Source organism: Galeopterus variegatus, unplaced genomic scaffold (assembly GCF_000696425.1).
Source record: "Galeopterus variegatus unplaced genomic scaffold, G_variegatus-3.0.2 Scaffold1135, whole genome shotgun sequence".
Lineage (NCBI taxonomy): Eukaryota > Metazoa > Chordata > Mammalia > Dermoptera > Cynocephalidae > Galeopterus > Galeopterus variegatus.
The window spans coordinates 143798-166410 of NW_007727246.1; the positions used below are offsets into that span (position 1 = coordinate 143798).

The 22613-nt window shown below is 39.9% G+C and overlaps 1 protein-coding gene across 1 annotated transcript in view; it reads left to right on the top strand.

Annotated features, from left to right (window-relative positions):
- Positions 1-8333: 8333 nt before the first annotated feature.
- The window catches only part of CUL1 (cullin 1), a 62412-nt gene continuing 48132 nt past the window's right edge, over positions 8334-22613 (top strand). The window contains exon 1 of the mRNA XM_008575097.1: positions 8334-8635. Coding sequence (XP_008573319.1) covers positions 8496-8635 — 140 coding nt within the window. The 5' untranslated portion in view covers positions 8334-8495. The remainder of the gene's footprint in view (positions 8636-22613) is intronic.

Sequence of the window (22613 nt, forward strand, 5' to 3'; positions counted from 1 at the left end):
GTGTCCGGCAACGGATCGCAACCCTCAGTGTCGCCCCCGTACCGGACCGGGACCGGCAACGGGATCGCAACCCTCGGTGTTGCTCCCGCGCCTCGCTCAGCCAGTGAGCGGGAACCGGTCTGTATGTGGGATCTGAACCCTCGGGCGGGAGCGCCGCCACGCTTCCCAAGCGGCGCACTATCCAGTGCGCCACCGGGCCGGCCCTATCTTTTTGCATTTTTAAAAAGCAATCAACCTAACCAAAGCAGTTATCGTCTTTTCTTTAAAAATCTTATTTCTTGCATTCCTGTTACAGCTTTCATTTGAACTATCTTGTTTTAACACTCCTCAAATTTGGCTTCTGCGACAGTATCTGCTGAATGTGTTTGGTCTTAATTTACAGAAATGAGGCAATTATCAGGACTGCTGTAGAGGCAAAAGTATGGTCTGGATTTTCAGAGTATTTGAGGTGCAATTGAGAGGACAGAATTCTCTTGTTAGCTTAAAGTTTGTGGGCTCCCCCTAGAAATATAGTTATGTTCATTAAAGTCTTGAGAATTGATATTCTTCTCTGCTCTATATTTAGCAATTGTCAGGAGAGTAACATATTAGGAGAATCCACCAAGCGTAATTGGTTACCCTATGTGGTGGAGAAATGCTTGGCCCTGTGGTCCCTGACTGTTGCACTTTGAGCTAACGTGCCCTTAGCTGCCTGGTACGTCCTTAGATGGAGACTCCCTCGCCCCCTCTCTGCAGTCCTAGTCCATGAATAGGAAACTCCTCCTTGCTCTTCTCACAATCCTTTATCCTCCTTGCTCTTAAAGAATAGGGCTCCTTAAAGCCTTCTCCCAAGTGTGGCTGTTCCCGCTCCCCCACGTCCCACAGCCTCCAGCTGAAGGTGGGTCAGCATCTCCTTTCCCTGGCACGTTGACAGCCATAGCCCCAGAGCCTTTCTCTTTGGAGACTGGCTACTGCTCTGCCCATTTCCCCTCGCTGTAGTGGTTTTCAAAAATCAGTCAGACACTCTGGCACTGCCCCAAGTCTTCCTCTCTACTCCTCACACCCATTATCTTAGGTGGCTCAGCCTCCACATGGACACCTAGTGCCTTGGGCTCGCATTTCCTTGAGCTCTGTTTTGTTCCAGTCATTGCCACCCAGGCTGTGGCACCTTCAGAGTGGGTGATTCAGATATCCAACTTCTTAACCTGCCCTCCTGTCCTGTCCTGCATGCTCTTTCCCGAGGGGCAGAAAGAGAATGAGGGCATGTGAGCCTGCTGGGGCAACACATCCCATTTCAGCTTTTTTACTCCTTCACAGCCAAAATTCTTAGAGACCGCCTGCATTTTCTGTCCCTCTCAACCTATTCCAGTTTGATTTCTACTCTTAAAACCACACTGTAACTCTTTCCTTGCCAAGGTCACCAGTGACTTACATAAAACTAAATGCGGAAACTACATTTCAGATATCGTAGTGATGATGAAGATAATAGCATTTATCAAACTCTGTTGCCTCATTTAGTCATCACCACGAGCCCATGAGGTGGGTTAAGAGAGATGAAGGGACCCAGGATGATACAAGAAGCAAATGGCAGTTTTATGTGGCCTCTTTAGGCTCAGCCAACCACTACTTTTCTTCCTTTTCATTGTTTTTGTCTGTAGCTTTGCAGTTAGAACTCTTTGGGTTCCTCATCATCTAGTCAGTTTTTAAATGTTCTGCAGGACTCAGTCTGGGCCCTGCTGTTTGCTGTAATTCCTCTGATTAACTGTGGCTCCCAGAATCGAGTGGTGCATCGCAGACATTAGCCCTCCAGCCCAGTCTCTCTTCCGTGCCATGGTCCCATGTGTCCAGCTCCCTGGAATGCTTCACAAGTAGCACCTCAAGTTTACCACGTCCAAAAGGAAGCTGCCCTCCCACAAATCTCAAGCCATGCTACTTGAAATTATAGAGTTTTTGTGAAAAACTAGTCCCAGGTTAGCTTCCAGGAAAAAAAAAAATTCTATGGCCAAGTAAGTTTGAGTAGGAAATGCTTTATACTGTATTTTTCTGATGGACATTTATAAGACATTCTTGTAGCAATCAGAGTATTTAACTTCACTGCAGCTAGTGTTTCCCAAATTCCCTTGATGTTCAGTTGATGTTGGAATTAGTGTTTAGTGGAAGACTGTTTTAAGAGCTCATGTTCAGGGGCACTTTCAGCAGGTGTGGATAAAACCGTGAATTACTAATATCATAGAGGATATGTTTTTCAGGGTTCTTGGAGGTCATTTAGAGTTCACACTTCTACTCAATGAAGGAATCTTACGCATCATCAATCTTGAGAAATAGACTGCTTGATTAGTTCACAGTTTGTATTGTTAGAAAGCTTGTTTAATATTGACTGTTGGCGTTCATCTCCCTTTGGAATAACAGTCTTTTCTGTGAGACAGGTCCTTAAACATACAACCTCCCTTCTTCTGTTAGACCTGTTTATTTATTTTTTTTATTTTTTGTCTTTTTCCGTGTCCGGCAACGGATCGCAACCCTCAGTGTCGCCCCCGTACCGGACTGGGACCGGCAACGGGATCGCAACCCTCGGTGTTGCTCCCGCGCCTCGCTCAGCCAGCGAGCGGGAACCGGTCTGTATGTGGGATCCGAACCCTCGGGCGGGAGCGCCGCCGCGCTTCCCAAGCGGCGCACTATCCAGTGCGCCACCGGGCCGGCCCTAGACCTGTTTATTTTGACTGCGTTACATTTCATTATCTTATCTTCCAAGGGTGAAATGAAAGTGAAGTGTAATGGAGGATGCACGCGTGTGTGTGTTGATAATCTCCACAGGCTTCGGGATCCAGTGGCTAGTGTGTGTAATGGGACAACTGGGGCTGCCATTGGTTCCTGTCCTTGACTGGTTGCATTTTGTGCCTTGGTTTCCTATCAAGAAAATAAGGTCTGCCTATCATCTCCTAGGGATTAGAGGGAGCTTGTGAACATAGTTTGAACCCCACACCCCCCAGACAACACTGAAGTTGCGAGGGGACCTTTGGCTACCTTAGTGTCAGTGGCTTTGCTTTGGGACAAATGGCGGATCTGCTGTACCAGAGTACTTTTGAAGACTACCTAATTTGCTGAGTAATACAGTATTTTGTTTTGTTGTTTGTTTTTTAATATCTGTAGGATATTAGGGGGACCTCCTAAGCTTTCTGGCTATGTGATGTGATTTATTAGGGAAATATTTTTACCCCTTAACTAAAAACCATTTGAACCACTCTCTGACTTTTATGAAGTCTGCTTCAGATTATTGATATTTTTGGATGGCCTGGTTATGAGATGGAGGGTATACAGTTTGTAAAGTGGTGTATATCTGAGCATTCAACTTTGACAGATAAGCTGTCTTTTGTGGGCACCTGCATTCTGTTTTATTGTTCTGTGCAGTTTTACAGTCAGTTCAGTTCACCAAAAACTTGAGTGGCACATAAGCAGATTAAGCATGTGCTCACTGACACTTCCCCACCTAAGCTGGCAACTCCATTTCCAAAGCCTTTCATATTCATTGGAGCAGCCTGGTGGATCTGGAGTGTATATGCCCACCCAGATGTTCCTTCAGGCTCCCAGTGTGTGGAGTATGGACTGCAGATGGCCTCCAGCTTTCGGTGCCTTCAGGATCTGCACTGCTGCCCAGTGGGCATGTGAAGGCCTGGCCTGCAGCCCTGAGTGAGCCACTCGGGCAGTACTTGTTACAGAGTCCCCTGCCAGATTGGTGCCAGCTACATCACAGTTCATCTCTCTGCTTATTCCTGCTTCCTCCCCTTCGCCTAAGGTATCCATCCCTCAGAAGCATCTTCCACCCAAGCCAGGTCTCAGTATCTGCTCCGGAGAGCCCGGCCTGGGACAAGTGGGTCTCCTGTTGCTGTGTCAGCATGTGGCCTGTTCTTAAAGACATTTTGTGTCTCCTTTTTTTTTTCTTTTTTGTCCTTTTTGAGACCGGCAGCACCGCGCTCAGCCAGTGAGCGCTGTGAGCCCACCGGTCATCCCTATATAGGATCTGAACCCGCCACGGGAGCGCTGCTGCGCTCCCAGCGCTGCACTCTCCCGAGTGCACCACGGGCTCGGCCCTTGTGTCTGCTTTTAATGTTTTCTCTTAGACTTACTTTTAGGTTTCTTCGCTGTATTAGTTATAAATGTTCTAAATATATAAGTGTGAGGCTCTCTAGGAGATAATAAAAATATAAGGTAAGGTGGTCTTTTTAAAATTTGCCAAGTTAAGTAGATAAGGACGTGTGAATTTTTGAGAACAATTGTGTATGAATTTTGGGTACTCAATGGGGACAACTAGATAAAAAGAGAATGGGTAGTTATAAAGAGAACAAGAAAGCATGTAACAGCAGGAATAAAAGATTTTGCTAATTTTTCAGCATATTCTGAACTTAAGTGGCAGAAAGATACGCACAGAACTGGACACAAAAAGTATATAATGAAGTAAACTTGACATTTTAACATGAAAATGATTTTTTTTTTCCTTTTTGTCTTTTTTCGTGTCCGGCAACGGATTGCAACCCTCAGTGTCGCGCCTGTACCGGACCGGGACCGGCAACGGGATCGCAAACCTCGGTGTTGCTCCCACACCTCGCTCAGCCAGTGAGCGGGAACCGGTCTGTATGTGGGATCCGAACCCTTGGCGGGAGCGCCACCACACTCCCAAGCGGCGCACTGTAGCAGTGCGCCACCGGGCCGGCCCCAACATGAAAATGATTTTAATCTCAGAGGTTATTAGCGAGTCTTGATATAGATTAAGATTCATAATTGGAATCAGAAAGATAATACAAAAAAGAAAGAATATGTAAGGAACATATTTGGGATGCTTGTGCTAAAATAGGAGAATGGAGGTATTGTAGGGAAAAATCCACATTGACCCTTTTATTTGGTATATTTCACCGTTGCTAGAGGATGAGTGATATCTTGACTTTATCCTTGAAACTGTTCTGATATTTGCGGTGTTTATCTTAGTTTTTTAGTAGTCAGGCTTTTTTTAAAAATGAGCTTTCTTAAATTTTAAAATATTTGAATAGATTTAATATTGGACTGATTTGTTTGCTCTTTAAATCTATCAACTCTTTTAATTGGAGTTGTTTGGGTTTCTTAGTTTAATAAATAGACAACAGACAATTGGTGAATTTGTTTTTCCTTATGACTCTTATAGTGGTTTCACAGTTTATTGCCACTTTAAAAATAAAAGAACCTAAAATTCAGACTAGATTATTGGGAAAATAATTGGCTTGAGAACCCAGAGGCCTGGCTTGTGGTCCTGCTACTTTCCAGCATTATAATCTTGACTAAGTTTGATTGCTTCTTTGAATCAGTTTCTTCATCTGGAAAAGACCAGAACTGTGTTCAAAGTTATCTTCTAATTTTTTGTGACTGTAATTTGCTCTTATGAACAAACGCTTTTGATACACAAATGCATGGTACATAACGTTTCCAGTTTACAAGTAAGTTATATACCAAAAATTTTTATGTATTAGCTTCTTAGAAAGAAGGATGCTTTATTACATAGCAGTAGTATTATGAAAGTAGATCATGTCTTTTGATTTACTGTTAATAGTAAGTACATTACCAGGGCCTAGGACAGTGTATGGCACATGGTAGTTTCCTACTGAATGTTTGCTAAATAAATATAAATGGTCACTAAAGTTCTGTAATTCTCATAAGTCTATTTAATCGCTATATTAAGACATATATGTTCACATTTGCAATGACCAGATATTATAAAATATTACTAAATGAAAAAGTGAAAAATAAATTTTAGCCTAAAATTCAGTGCTTGACATAAAAAGTTTAGAAGAAACAAGATAGAATTTTGTGGAACTTCTAAAGGGGGATTTTGAGCATATTCAAATGCTCAGTGATACTGGTATTTCATTATTTCTAAATCCTTTAAAAACTTCTAGTCTTTCAGTTCCTTAATTTATTCTTTCATTTATTCATGCAAAATAGTTATTGAGCTCTCTCCCGGACTGTGTACTAGGTTCTGAAGATAATACGGTGAGCAAACAGGATAGTCTCTGTGCCTGTGGACCTTTCACACCAGTGAAGGGAGGGAGTTACGTTAGAAAAACAAGCATGGGATTATGACCTTGGATAAATGCTAAGGGAAAGTCCCACATAATGGCAAACCTGAACAACTTCTGGGACTTGCTAGTAAGTCTCCCCTGAAGTGACATATGACTGGAAGACACGTTGATGAGGGGAGGAGCTTTCCAGGCAGACGCATGGTCTGTGGCTGCAGGCAAGGGGACGAAGGAGAAGTTTTGTAGGAGACGACAGGGGAGAGAGAAGAGGATCTGATCATGCCACAGGAAGGGTTTCCCTGCTTCACACTCACCCTTGGCTCCCTGTTGCTCTTAGCAGAGTCTGAAATGGCTGTCATCCTATGTCAAGAATGGATGGGTGGGAGGTATGGGAGTCCAGTTCACCTGCTGAAACAGTGGTCCAGGTAAGACATGACGATGATGGTGATCACTGGAAGGAGGAAATGGAGACCAGTGAATGGGTTCCAAGTGACCTTGAAAGTTAACTTCGGTAGCACGTGAATGTGAAAGACAGGGATGAGGCATGAGAACCATGCCCACGTCTCTGACATGTGGATACACGTGATGCTGCCACTTACTAAGATGGGCAGCACTGAGGGAGAATGGAGTCTGGGGGCACAGTAGAACGTTTTTCTCAGTTGCTGGTAGAAATTAGAAGAAAAGAAAAAGAAAAAGGAGTAAAAGAGCGTCTAGGTGGGTATGAGAAAGCATATTCAAGATAGAATTAATTGAACTGTGAGTTTGGGGAATTTAAGTGATAATTTCCCCTTAGGGGAAAATTAAATAAGTGATGGGAAAAGGGGAGTAGGTTTAAGTAGCTGATGCTATCAGTGGCACTGATTATTAAGTGGGAGTGTTGGTATGATCCTCCCAAGGTAGATGAAAAGCAGATTGAAACTGCTCATAGGGAACATTTGCAGAGTGGTTGCTGAGTTGGTAGTTTCTTAAAACTTGAGGGAATCCTTGTATAAGATATTTTTATGTTTTACATTTGAGCATCTCTATTTGAATGTATGAAATAAAATATTTTCAGGATCAGGAATGGTGTTGTGGTTTCATAAAATATTAAGCCTGTAGCTCAGATTATGAATATAAGAGATGATTTAGGTTTCAGTAGTTGAGATTTAATCTACAAGCATGACCTGCAAGGTCTATAATTGTGCCTTAGACTACACAGAGCTCCTTAAGGCTGTTGAGGATGCAGATGCACTGAATTACTTGACAAGGTAACTCAAACTTGGATTTGCAGGCGTTATAACCTAGGCTTATTGTTCCAGATCACATTTATTTCCCAACGACGTTTATTTTATGAAGCCATTAAAATAATTCAGTGTTTCTTGATTTGCACTGGAAATACTTGTTTAAAACCTCCATATTATGATGTGATGTACATAAACAGTCCTTCAAGTATGTGTCTAATATATTGCACACTGAGAAGTACCAATTTAATACAGTATGGAATACCTAAGGTTCTTTACTTATGGGTCCAAGAAGCATTAGAATTGTATTTTGCAGTAGCTTCGTACACATAGAAATAATAGCCATTTCCATTATTTTATATACATTATTTTATTTAAACTTTATTCAAACAACCTTTTCAGGAAAGTGATTTGCCCCCATTTTGCAGACTAAGATATTGAGGTTTAGAGAAGTTGAGTGATCTTGCCCCAGACCACATACTTACATAGTAGGTGTGGAGCTGAGCTTCAAACCCAGGTCTCTCTGAATTCAGGGTATATTTAAAATTTTGATAATTCTTGCCAAATTCCCTTTTAAAAAGGGAGTGCCCATTTCCCTTCATCTTCAGCCTCATCAACATTTGCATTCTTGCTAAGTGAAAAATTAATAAAATGTGCAGATACCTACTGAGGTTGAATGTTTTTTCCTGTTTATTAGCTGTTTGTGTTTCTTTCTTGGAATTTCCCAAGCATATCCTTTGCCCTTTTTTCTTTGAATTTGTCCTTTTAATTGTTATATAGGCCAAGTGGTACATTTCAAGTTTTGATAACTTTAGAAGTCAAAGAAAGGAAACAGTTGTGCTTATGCAAAATTTTACCCAGCTTTTCTCATGAGAGCTAAGAGTCAATGATTTTGAACAAGATATCTATGTAAGCATATGTCACCATGCAGATCATATAATATGAGTGTGTTTCCACATAGAAAGAGAAATAACTTCTGGATTACAGTGGTACCTGCTAATGCCTACAGATTGAAGATTTCCATCAGTGTGTGTTACTCCAGTACCCACCCCAGGATGTTAGAAAGGATTAATTCCCTCTGTTTCTTCTTCAGGTTTGCCTGCAATGAGATTTCATTTTCTGCATTTAAAGGACATCCTTTTCTGAGCTGCTGTGAATAAATTTGGAATGATACTGTATATTTTCATCTAATGGAGAATTAGCTGTATTTTGAATAAGGATTGCTGCACTGGACGACTTCAGAACATTACTCACAATGTCATCAAACAGGAGTCAGAATCCCCATGGACTGAAGCAGATTGGCCTTGACCAGATCTGGGACGACCTCAGAGCTGGAATCCAGCAAGTGTATACCAGACAGAGTATGGCGAAGTCCAGATACATGGAACTCTACACGTATCCTCCTGCTTGAACTGAGATAATCTGCTTTAGAACTTTGATACTTACTGGTAGGATCTATGAATTATTAGAAATTTTACATCATGTTTTCTCTTCTCAGTTCATCCTGAAATGTAGTCACAGAATTCATTTTTAGCTTTAAGTTTTCTGAATAGAGCTACTGTTTTTCGGTTTTTTGAACAGAGGTAATAAAATTGGCTATTTAGTAGTCTAATGCAGTGCTGGTCAGTACAGTAGCCACTAGTCACATGTATCTGTTTACATTTAAAATAATTTAAAAATTCAGTTCCTTAGTTACAGTAGCCATATTTCAAGGGCTTAATAGTCAGATAATAGAATATTTCTATTACTGTGGAAAGATCCATTGGACAGCACTGGTCTAAAGCAGGGGATCATTTGTTTAAATGTTGTCCATTTGTTTATATATTGTCTACAGCTGCTTTCATGTTACTCGGACGGAGTTGAGTAGTTCTGTCAGAAACAATCTTGTCCACAAAGCCTAAAATATTTGCTATCTGGCCCTTTACATAAGAAGTTTGTTGACCTGATCTAACAGGATAGCACAGAGAACAGAAGTTTAACTGTTCTGGTCCTGTTTTACAAATATGGTATTTAAAAAGTATCTCCCTCATTTGTCATGTGGCCTGCCATGTGTGCGAGGGACGGTGCCGCGTGCTGCAAAGGTCATGAGGGTGTAAAAGACATGGCCCTACTCTTCCATACCCAGTAATGTGCTGTTCACCTTTGTAGAGTTTTTTGGTTCTGTGCAAATATAAAATTGGAACTAGAGCTAAGCCAACTCAGTAGTGAGCAGGTTGCTGCAGATTCTAGGATTTCAAAGTTCAATGGAGATTTAAGTTTAAATCTTTAGTATGTATCTGTAATTATCAAACTAGGTTATGTGATATTGTAGTGTTCCCTCAAATATGTTAGCATCTTAAAATCCTTAAAAAGAATTTAAACATTGATTTAGATGGATATGAAGCTGTCTATTTCTTTTTTTTTTTTTTCCTTTTTTGTCTTTTTTCGTGACTGGCAACGGATCGCAACCCTCAGTGTCACACCCGTACCGGACCGGGACCAGCAACAGGATCGCAACCCTCGGTGTTGCCCCCGCACCTTGCTCAGCCAGTGAGCGGCCGGTCTGTATGTGGGATCTGAACCCTCGGTGGGAGCGCTGCCGCACTTCCCAAGCGGCGCACTGTAGCAGTGTGCCACCGGGCCGGCCCTGAAGCTGTCTATTTCTAAATTAACTTACAATTTATTGTATGTATGTACACATATTCATATATGTACTCATATATACTTACATGTAGAACACTTTTCTAAAAACAGCTTTATTAAGATAATTCACATACCATAAAATTCACCCTTTTTAGTCTACGGTGTAATGGTTTTCAGTATATTTATAGAATTTTGCAACAATCACCACTATCTAATTTTAGAACATTTTCATCATCTCAAAAAGACACCCTTGTACCCATTTCCAGTCACTCCCCATGCTCCCCTTCCTCTAGTCTCTGGCACCCACCAATCTACTCTCTATCTGTATGAATTTGCCTATTCTGGACATTTCATAGAAATGTAAGCATGTGGCCTTTGTGTCTGGTTTCTTTCACTTAGCATAATGTTTTCAGGCTTTATCTTTGTTGTAGCATATATCAGTATTTCATTCCTTTTTGTGACTGAAATGTATGGAAATTCTGCATTTTGTTTATCCATTCATCAGCAGTGGACTTTTAGGTTATTTCCACTTTTTGGCTATTATGAATACTATTATGAACTTGGTGTAGAAGTTTTTGGATGGCTGTGTTTTCTGTTCTCTTGGGTATATATGTAAAGAGTGGAATTGCTGAGTCATTGGATGTGTACAGCGCTTCTAAGGAAGATGGAGTCCTTGCCAAGTGAGAGGATATTACTCTACCTAACAGGGCTCTTCTGGCTTGCTAGGTATGACATTTTTTTTTTTTTTTTTTTTTTTCTTTTGTCTTTTTCCGTGTCCGGCAACGGATCGCAACCCTCAGTGTTGCCCCCGTACCGGACCGGGGACCGGCAACGGGATTGCAACCCTCGGTGTCGCTCCCGTGCCTCGCTCAGCCAGTGAGCGGGAACCGGTCTGTATGTGGGATCCGAACCCTCGGGCGGGAGCGCCGCTGCGCTTCCCAAGCGGCGCACTTATCCAGTGCGCCACCGGGCCAGCCCGCTAGGTATGACATTTTTTAAAAAATTCTTGTAAGTAATAGAGCTGAAGATGGTGATTCACAGTGGCAAGGCAGGACACTTGGTTGGATTTCTAGCATGCGGAAAAATAGGAGAGCACAACTGTGGAGACCAGGGACATTTCACTGTTGCTTGGTCTCTGGGGAATTTCTTAATATGTCATTTTTCATCTTTAACTAGATCAGATCAATTCTTTGTCTTTTTGCTTGTAGGACTGAGAAAGTAGGGATTTTGTATGATTGCAGAAACTACTGAATTCTTTTAATGTACAAGTAATTACTTGTAATTTGTAGTTCTGGTATCTACAACTTCAGTTTTTTTTAGGACTGCCACTCTTAAATTGGGTATTCTTTTCCTTCCAGTATTGTCTGAGAAGATAATAGATTCATGTATTTGAGTCTAAAATATTTTAATTCTTTAGACATTACTTACAAACTGATAATTCCAGTTTGAGCCCTGTGTGTCAGGCATTGTGCTGGGAGCCATCCACGTCTTACCTAGGGCACATCTCACCTGAGGGTTGATGGTAGTGGTCTTTTACTATGGATGTTGCAAACCAGATGTCCAAAAGCTCAAGTCATTTGCTTCCCTGTTACAGCAACCAGTATGGTAAGAGATGGTGCCAGTCCTAAAATTCTCAGTAGTCTGCACTTAGAAACTGCCTTCAGCCATTGTACTGCTTTGCACAATTATATCTGAATGAATCACGTTTCTATATTTTCCTTTTGAAGTTACAAAGAAAAGTGTTTTCAACTTTTAATATATTAACTTTTAGAATACAGGTAAAATAGCAGAATGTATACTTGTATTCATTAATTATTGAAAATCATAAAATTGTACTCCTTCACTTTTCATGTACATTTTTACTACCAGTGTTATTGTGATAACTAGAAGAACTTTGAGTCACCTGACATTTTCTAGAGCACAGCCTCAGTTTCATGTAAGTCATTTAAGATTTGGTACTTTCTGAAACTCCTGTATATGTTGCCATTACTGCAGTTTTATCCCAGCCCCAGGTTGCATAACAGAACAGTGTTTTAAGAAGTTTTCTCTTACTGGTATGTATTCGATCTCCCACACAACCACTTACTTGCATTTTGAAATAACCTTCTAAAGTCTTGTCCACAGTGACATCTAACACTTGTAGTTGTGAGGTCGTGTTTCAGGTTGGTGGGTGCTTCAGATCTGGGGAAGAAGGAGCTAGTGGTGCATCTCACTATTCTAGTATCACAATTCTAAATCAGACATGCCTCATCAGCTGTTGATGAAGGAAATGGGTTAGAACCGAACACTGGCTGAGAGAAAAAGGAGGGATCCGTTTTCTTCCCATAACTCTGGCTAGTAACTGACAGCTAGGTTTTTACCCTTTGTCTATCCCGGAGAAGCATATATGAGTGTTTTCTAGAGAAAGAGACCTACTTACGCAGGTAAAACAAATATTCTTAGAGCCTTTGGAACTCTGGCATTTGTGGTTGCTGTAACAGGAAGGTGGGTTTTTATACAGTATAAATGTTTTTTGTGATTTTTCAACTCAAAATGGCAAAAGAGAGAAGAGAATTTTGAGAAGGCAAAAACAAAATGCCTAGAACATCTATAGACAGAAGGGTCTAGTTCAGTTAACTTGATTTCAATCACTTCTCAAAGGGTTCGTTTTCCTTCTAAAGTTTTAGCCTTAAGTCCTTGCTCCTCACTGTGTGTCTGTTCAGTGCTTCTGACCATTGGCTTTGTTTTCTGTGATGTCTTACATACATGTAGGACATGGATGTAGGACAACAACTTTTTTTTTTGGCAGTAAAATACAGGAGTACATTATGTAGGAGTACTGGATGTAGGTAGGTAAATAGTAGGTGTCCTTCCTTTTGAACTTTTGAAATAGGTGATGAAGTTTCTTATTCAATTTATTGACATTGTATTTCAGAGCCATTGTGTTTGGCTCAGAAAACTACATGGGTCCTGGCTAGTGGAGAGGTATTTCAGGAGGTGCAGTGAAGTGTGGGGGTCCACCCTGGCTAATCTGGGTGTCAGGTCATCTGTTGGAGGTTATTGTTCATTTTTTCTGGGCCTCAGACCTACCTCATTTCTGCAGTCATCATGCCCCTCAGATCTATAATTTTAGCTTCCCGTGGAATCACTTTTATTCTTTTATTTTTTGACAGCTGGCTGGTGTGGGGATCTGACCCTTGATCTTGGTGTTATAATACTGTACTCTAACCAACTGAGCAAATCAGTTTAAATGTCCATGTTGATGTCCTTTTTTTTTTTTTTTTCCCCTCTCTCTGCCTGGATAAATTCTCATTAACTTTGAAGTTTCTGTTTTTCTCCCTGTAGTGGTATGAACTAAATTACTTTGTTCTGTTTTCTTAGCTTGTTTTTTCCAAAGTCCTTTTTTCCTCCACCAGGGCCATAAGGATTTCATTGATATTTCCTAGTGTTAGCTGTCTACCTCTCAGTAAGTCATAATATAAGCACATTCAGGATTCACATTAAATCCTCTGTTCTCCTTTTCTGTGATACGATTCATAATCACTGAGGGTGGGGGCACTTTTTCACCCAGTGTCAGTCTGCTGAGCTCTTGGTAGCCTGAAGCATATGCTTTGCAGGAACAACATGCCAGGACATGCTGGTCCCTGCTGCTGCTCAGCACTTGCCAGTTGTGCAGTCATGTCATGACGGCCTCTGCCTCACTTCTTAGATCTATGCGCATTGCCCTTTGCCTTTTCTTCTAGAAGCTGTGGGTGCAAGGGAAGTATTCCAGGTGGCAGCCTTCCTACTTTGTCTGCCTTTTGCAAAATTTTCTCCTTTATAGAAAATCAAAATCTCATAGAAAAGCAGATCAAACAGAAGGAATAGCAAATTTGTTTTCAAAATTAACAGTGATCCATGTCCATTTTCAGAATAACCATGTAATCTAACAATTGTACATTCCATCTTGCACTCTGTACACTATATATACAAGTTGTAGCATTACTCTGATTTTGCTCACCTAATGAGCATAGTTTACGTGAGAATACTTTACATGAAATGAACCTAAACACAAAACTTTTTCATATTCTTTCAAATGTAACATTCTCATTTATCTGTACTTTTAGAATAAGGCTCTAAAGGACATACGTGGTTTGCAGAAAGAAGAAATGCAAATAGTCAGCACATGAAAAATATTCAAACTCATAACTGTGAAAGAAATGAAGAATTAAAACCGGAAGTTTTTTAATCGATCAGGTTGAAAACAGTTTTTAAAAAAAAAATGATTATAGCCAGTGTTGATAAGAAGAAGAGGCCAGGCTCCTGCAGTGCAGATGGAAGTGTTAGTTTGCTGTGATCTTTCTGGAAAGAAATTTAGAAATATATTTTTAAAGACAAAAATGTACTTTATCCCAGTGATTTATTTATTAGCTTTTAAGTCTATACTAAGGAAATAGATGTATTCAAATTGTATGTGCTTATGGCTCTTCAGCATATTTTAATAGGAAACAAAAACAACCTCAATCTCTAACACTAAAGATTGCTATAATTATAAACAGCCATTAAAAATATAATGAAGACTATTCATTAACATGGAATAATGTTCATAATATATTGCTGAGGGAAAGTGGTCTGTGAACTGTGAGATCCCAGTGTACCTCCCTGCTTTTGAAAAGTTTATACACATCGTGTTGAAAGTGGCAGTACCCAGATATTGGGCTTTTTTTTTTTTTTTTTAAATAAGATGATTTTTTTTTTAAATGCTCTTCTGTACTTTTTAGATTATCAATATAGAGCATGCATTTAAAAATAGTTTGTTTTCCCCATGCAAATAAAAATCCTAGTTATATTCACTTGCAAAATTCTCACTGCCTTTCACTTGTTGACCTATCTCACTGCCTTTCACTTGTTGACCTAGTACTTTAAAATAGTTTTTAGGATTGAGAAATTATATCTATCTTAGAGTGAGAACCCATAAAAATTATCATATTGCATTAATTGTCTCAAAGCGTTTTTTAGTTTTATCAGTGTAAATATGGTATGTTTAGCTTTTTTTCCCTTAATTTGATTCATGATGTAAATATTCAAAGCACTTTTTGAACTTTTTTTTTTTTCCCTCCCTTTTTTGTCTTTTTTTTTCATGTCCGGCAATGGATCGCAACCCTCAGTGTCACGCCCGTACCGGACCGGGACCGGCAACGGGATGGCAACCCTCGGTGTTGCACCCCACCTTGCTCAGCCAGTGAGCAGGAACCGGTCTGTGCACCACCGGGCTGGCCCCATTGAACATTTTAAAACATTTTATAGTTCATTACAATCAATTGCAAGTAGTCTTTGCTTTTGAGGTATGCTAGTAGATTGGAATTTATTTTCTTTGAGATATTCCTTTTCAGAAATGCACATAACCACAGATTGGGGAGAATTTTATTCTTTTGCAACTTTACAGAATGGCATGTGGGCTGCTGGTTTTGCCATTTTGTACAGGTGGGACATTTGTTGACATGCGAAGATAGGAAATATTTTTAATATAATTTTTAGTGCAGACTGTTTCTGAATAATTTTAATAAAAGTTAATTATTTAAATTTCCACGTCTTGGGCTGGCCCGGTGGCCGCTGAGGGTTGGGATCCCATATAGAGACCAGTCCGCTCACTGGTTGAGCGCGGTGTGGGCGCAACACTGAGGGTTGTGATCCCGTTGCCAGTCACGAAAAAAGACAAAAGGGAAAAAAATAAATAAATAAATAAATTTCAACGTCTTAAGTTGCAGTTGGGAAAGAAGTGGTAGTAGAAAATGGTTCTGTTCTGTTTAGTTTTGCTTCTTTAATCGAATTGGCTTTTCTTCTAGAAAATGAAAATGGTTGGAATTTGGTAATAACTAAAATTAGAGAATTGATTTCCTGGATGCATTTACTTCAGAAGTAGGCATGGTGCTGCGGGGTAACAGACATTTGAGTCATCTGCCCATCCCTAGAGCATTTGCAGTATGTTGAGACGTAGCACTGCATCCCCCTCTGCTCACTTTGTGTCACAGCTGGCTGTGTGCAGGCCACACCGCAGCAGGTGGTGAGCTTCGTGGAGGTTGTATTGGAGAGCCCTGGCCATGCTGGGCCTGGCACAGGGCGGGGTCTCAGTGAGGGTCTGCTTAAAGGCGAATCTCTGGCTTTGCCTTAGACAGCTTCGTGACTGACAGGACCCTTTCACAGCGACCTGTACCCTACCAGTCAGGAAAAAGCATGCCTCGGCAAATGATAAACCATTTCTAGGAGGACAGAAGAGTTGTAAGGCCTGTTTTGGAGGCTGAAACAGGCTTGGTTCTTTAACATCATCCACCACAGGGCTTTATACCATGTCCTTCCTGCCTGCAGTAGGAGACCTGGGCACAAAGGAGGGAGAGATCCCACATGTCTGCTTAGATTCTCGCCTGCTTTCTTGCCAAAGAAACTCTCCCAGGGGACCTGTGGAAAAGAACCCGAAAGTTTTAAACGTCAAATGTATGAGTTTGTCAGACTCTACGGCTGCCTTGTTTAATATAAAACAAATAACCCGTTGTCTGCGGAAGCTTCTATCTTACTGCCTTTTAGATTTTTAGTTTATTTTTATCTCCAAAGTTTTTTATTCTCTTATTTCTTCTTACTTTCTATATTTAACTTTTCCTTACATTCTATTTTTAATTTTTTTGCTTTAAGAATAACTTTAGATATGACCATTTTCTTGTAAATCTTAGTCATATTTATGTAGCTTTAATACTGATTATCTAAAGTGATTTATAAACACTTAATGTGTGCACATGTTGGGACAGCAGGTGGTAAGTGTAGTCTCAGTGAGGGAAGCAGAAGTTGGAAGACTCGTGCTCTGTGGTTCCCACACAGGGGGGGCCCTTCAGTGCTCATTCTTCAGGAAGAAACCACACCAGTAACTCAGGAATACATCCATTTATTTATTTTTGTCCTTTTTGAGACCGGCCGCACCACGCTCAGCCAGTGAGCGCTGTGAGTGCACCAGCCATCCCTATCTAGGATCCGAAGCCACGGCGGGAGCGCTGCTGCACTCCCAGTGCTGCACTCTCCCGAGTGCGCCACGGGCTCGGCCCGGAATACATCCATTTAAAAGTGCTTCCGTGGACGTGGCTGGTCTTCCCTTTCCAGATGTATCATTCACTTGAATTATTCCAGTGGTGCTTTTTCCTCGGTCCTCACAGCAGTGAGATGTGAGGAAAAGCTCGGTCCGCTGGATAGATCTCTCTCAGGCAGCTTCTGATATACAGTAAGAATTTGCTTTTTTCCTTTCTGATAACATTTCCCCATATAGTTTAGTCAATTTAAAGCTAAGATAAAAATAATGCAGAGTGAAGATTGTGTGTCATCAGAGCTATGTAAGATGAGCTTTGGTTCTTGCCTTTCTGCTGAGTCAGCCTGGAGTCAAAGCACAGTTGATCCTGTTCTTTTGTCAAGGGTGGTTCATGCCCCATCAAAAGTCTACACCTGTTAGACCATCTGTGTCAGCTGTGTGTCCGTTGAGCTCCTTTTCATATGCTAGTTGACCATTTGTATATCTTTTTTTGTAAAGTGTCTAAGTCTTTTTGCCTCTTCCATTTTTGGAATATTTTACTTTTTATTATTTAGTTGTCGGAGTTCTGGGATACCAGCGTTTTGTCATTAATTTGTCAGGTTTTGTTAATATTTTCTCAAAGCCTGAGGCTTGCTAATCTTTTTTTTTTTTTTTTTTTTTTTTGTATGCTAGTTGACCATTTGTATATCTTTTTTTGTAAAGTGTCTAAGTCTTTTTGCCTCTTCCATTTTTGGAATATTTTACTTTTTATTATTTAGTTGTCGGAGTTCTGGGATACCAGCGTTTTGTCATTAATTTGTCAGGTTTTGTTAATATTTTCTCAAAGCCTGAGGCTTGCTAATCTTTTTTTTTTTTTTTTTTTCCTTTGGCGGTGAAGGAACTCGTTTATTGGTGGAGGAAATTCTGGCCTCGTCTTTGCAGAAGCCGGCAAGATTGTTGCCCTGGAAAGTCCTAGGATAGGAAGGGGTAAATGGAGAGGCCAGGGCTGAAGCCATGTGGGAAGGGGCCTCTCATGCCTGAGGTCATTCCCGGTGTTAGCCGTGTTGCCCTCAGGGAGCTAATCACTTTTTTTAGTGTTGTCTTTGGGTCAGCAGATGTTTTTTATTTTGAGGAAGCCTGATTTATTCGTTTTACTTTTCTTCTACAGTATCGTCTTCTGCGACCTAAGCAACCTGTGCCTAGATCACAAAGATATCCAGTGTTTTCCTCTTAAAGCTTTATGGTTTTGGCTTTTTCATTTAGATCCATTATCCATCTGGAATTAACTTTTGTGTATGGTGTGAGGTAAGGCTTGAGATTAATTTTTCCCCCATGTAGATATACAATTATTCCAGTGTCGTTTGTGGAAAAAAACTTACCTTCAATCTTCAGTGGGTTGCTTTGGTAACTTTTGTTAAAATTAAATGACAATAGAAGTATGGTTCTATTTGTAGGATTCTGTTTCATTGATACATTGTCAAGGAATGGCACGTTATTTAATTTGATTTGTTTATTAAATATTTTTTGCATCTGTGTTCATGTGGGATATTAGTGTTTTTATTTTTTGTAAAATTTTCGTTACTGTAACATTATGAAAACTCTTGAAGTCAGGTGGTATAAGTCTTTCAACTTTGTTCTTTGTTCTTTTTTCTCCAAAGATTATTTTGACTATTCTGGGCCCTTTGCATTTCTCTGTACATTTAATATTCATCTTAGTCAATTTCTGCCCTAAAAATTGCTAGGATTATGATTGGAATTGTGTTGAGTTTTTAAAAAATAATGACTTTATTGGGATGTAGTTCACATGGCATGAAGTGCACCCATTCAGAATGTACATTTCAATAGTTTTTAATATATTCACAGACATGTCTGACCATCATCACATTCAATTTTAGAACATTTTCGTCGTCTCAAAAGGAAACCCTGTATCCTTTAGCTGTCAGTCCCTACTGCCCCCACCGCCTACTAATTTACCTTCTGTCTCTATAAATTTGCCTATTCTGAACACTTCATATAAATATTATCATATAATATGTGGAGTTATGGACTGAATTGTGTCCTCCCACAAATTCATATGTTGAGGCCCTAACCCCAGTGTGATGGTATCTGGATGTGGGGTCTTTGGGGAAATAATTAAATGAGGTCACGAGGGTACGGTCTTAATCTGATAAGATTGGTGTCCTTGTAAGAAGAGGAAAAGACACCAGAGAACTCTCCCCACGTGCATACAGAGGAAAGTCCATGTGAGGACACAGCAAGAAGGTGGCCATCTGCAAGCCACAAAGAGAGCCTCTACCAGAAACCAACCCTTGATGGCACCTTGATCTTGAAGTTCTACCATCCAGAACTATGGGAAAATAAATTCCTGTTGTTTAAGCCATCCAGTCTGTGGTGTTTTGTTATGGCAGCCTGAGCAGACTAATACATGTGGTCTTTTGTGACTGGCTTTCTTCCACTTAGCGTAATGTTTTCAGAGTTCTTCCATGTAGTAAATATGAGAGTAGTTCAATAAGTGTGGAAAAATGGAATTAAAAGACAATGAGAATCTTTGAAGTATCCTTGTATCAGTACTTCCTTTTTTTATGGTAAAATAATATTCTGTTTTATAGATAATACCACACTTTGTTTATCTGTTCCTTAGTTGATGGGCATTTGAGTTGTTTTTGCCTCTTGGCTATTATGAACAGTACTGCTGGAAACATTTGTGTACAAGTTTCTGTGGAGACATGTTTTCATCTCTCTTGCACAAGTAACTAGGAGTGTAATTTCTGGGTCAGCTGGTATTTGGAGGTGGGGTCTTTGGGGGAATAATTGAAGTTAAGTGAGGTCATGAGGGTGGGTAGGGCCTTAATCTGGTAAGATTGGTGTCCTTGTAAGAAGAGGAAGAGACACCAGTTTCACTGTGTTTAACCATTTGCAGGACTGTCAGACTATTTTCCAAAGTGGCTGCGTCCTTCTACTTTTCTGCCAGCAATGTATGAGGGCTCCAAGTTTCCACATCCTGGCTGACACTTGTTATTTTCTGACTTTGATTCTAGCCGTCCTAGTGGGTGTTTCCTGACTTTGATTCTAGCCGTCATAGTGGGTGTGAAGTAGTAGCATCTCACGTAGCATCCCACCATGGCTTTGATTTGCATTTCCTTAGTGACTGATGATGTCTATCATCTTTTCATGTGTTTATTGGCCATTATTGTTTCTTTCTGAGAGAAATGACTATTAAGATCCTTTTGCCCATTTTTTAATGGGGTCGTCTTTTTTATTATTGAATAGTATGAGTTCTTTATATATTCTAGGGACAAATCCCTTATCAGTTATATGACTTAGGATATATTCTCCCATTTGGTGGGTTGTCTTATTACTTTCTTGATGGTGTTCTTTGACATACAGAAGTTTTAAATTTTGACCAAGTCCAATTCATGTATTTTCTTTCCTTTGGTTACTTATACTTTTGCTGTCATCTGGGAATTCCTTGTCAATTCTGAGGTTAAAAAGATTTACTCTTATGTTTTCTTCTAAGAGTTTTATAGTTTTAGCTCTTGCATTTAGGTCTTTGATCTGTTTTGAGTTAATTTTTGTATATGTTGTGAGGTAAGAGTCCAACTTAATTTATTAGCATGTGACCATCTAGTTGTCCCAGCATATTTATTGAAAAGAACTTTTTTTTTTTCCTTTTTGTCTTTTTTTGTGACCGGCAATGGATCGCAACCCTCAGTGTCGCGCCCGCGGCAACGGGATCGCAACCCTTGGTGTTGCCCCCGCACCTCGCTCAGCCAGTGAGCGGCCGGTCTGTATGTGGGATCCGAACCCTCGGCGGGAGCACTGCCACACTTCCAAGCGGCGCACTGTAGCAGTGCGCCACCGGGCCGGCCCCGAAAAGAACTTTTTTTCCCTCCGTTCAATGGTCTTGACACGCTTGCCAAATATCAGTTGTCCATAGACACATGAATTTATTTCTGGATCCTCAATTCTGTTCCATTCATTTATCCTATGCCAGTACCTTGCTGTCTTAATTATTGTGGTTTTGTAGCAAGTTTTGAAGTTGTGATGTATGAGTCCTCTAACTTTGTTCTTTTTGAAGATTGTTTTGGCTCTTTTGGGTCTCCTGAAATTCCATATGAATTTTAGAATCTGCTTGTCACTTCCTACAGTGAAGCCAACTGGGATTCTGACAGGATTGATCTGTAGATCAATTTGGACAGTATTGCCATTCTAATAATACTAAGCCTTCCTACCTTCTTCTTTTATGTAGGTATTTGAAGGTGCAGATTTTCTTATAAGGATTTTTAGCTTCATTCCACAAATTTTGATGTGCTGTATTTCTATTTTTATTATTTAGTTCAAAACATTTTATAATTTTCCTTCTTATTTCTTCTTTGACCCTTAGATTATGTAGAAATGTATTGTTTAGAAATATGTATTTGGGGTTTTCCTGGGTAACTCATTATTGCTGATTTTTAAATTTAATTCCGTTTTGGTTAGAGAACAGTATGATTTTGGTCCTTTTACATGTATCAAGACTTGTTTAATGGCACAGAAAATGTCTTATCTTGGCAAATGTACGATGTACTCTTGAAGAGAATGTGGATTCTGCAGTTGGCGGGTGTAGACAGTGGTGTGCTTGAGCTGGGGTGTGCCAGCTGATGGGACATGGTTGTGCACATTTCTCTCAACTCCCCATTCAGTAATGTCCTGTTGGGAGCTTGCCATCTGTTGGGGCGAGAATTAAGCCATGGACAGCTGCAAAAGCTACTAGTCAGGGCTTTTTTCCTTTACTACTTTCAGAGAGCCGGTTTACCAGCATACTGCTGGATGTAAAATGTTATTACTATCCATTACGTGGAGGTTATTGATAGTGTTATCAGATCATCTGTATCTTGATTGATTTTTTTTTTTTCCTCCTTTGGTCGAGTTACTGAGAGAGGGATGTTAAAATCTTATCCTGTCATTGTCAGCTTGTCTCCTTCTCCCTTTAATTCTGTCAGATTTTGTTTCATGTATTTTGAAACTCTGTTATTAGGAAAATATACATTTATGATTATGTCTTTTTAATAAATTGACGCCTGTTGTTATGAAGTTTCCCTCTTTTTCTCTGGTAATATTTTGTTGTCTGATAATTATAGCCTCTTCAGCTGTCTTATTATACCTAGTGTTTGTCTGATAATCTTTTTCCATTAATTTACTTTTAACTTATATGTGTCTTTATATTTAAATTTAAATTGTGTCTTTTGTGTCAGGATACACAGTGGTCTTCCTGTTTTGATTGCAGTTTATGCCCAGTGACATTTATAATTATTCATAGGTTGATTTTAGATCTACCATTTTATTATTTTTTTCTCCCCTTTAAAAAATTTTTTTAATTCCTGTTTTCCTCCCTTCTTTTAGATTAGTTGAAGTCTTAAAAAATTCCATTTTAATATATTGGCCTTTTATCTATACCTCTGCAACACGTGTGTGTGTGTGTGTGTTTGTGTGTGTGAGAGAGAGAGAGAGAGATTGCTCTAAGGATTATAGTATACATTTTGTTTTTCTTTCTTAATATACTACTTAGAATTAATATATGACATCACAGAAAATGTAGAAACATTGTAATTGTATAGTTCCATTTACTGCTCCCACCCCTCCCCTTTATATTACATCTACATGTTTTAAAACCCACTAGACAGTATTATTAAATGGTTTAAGCCAACCTTTTTTTTTTTTTTTTTTTTTTTTTTTTTTTTTTTTTTTTTTTTTTCCGTGTCCGGC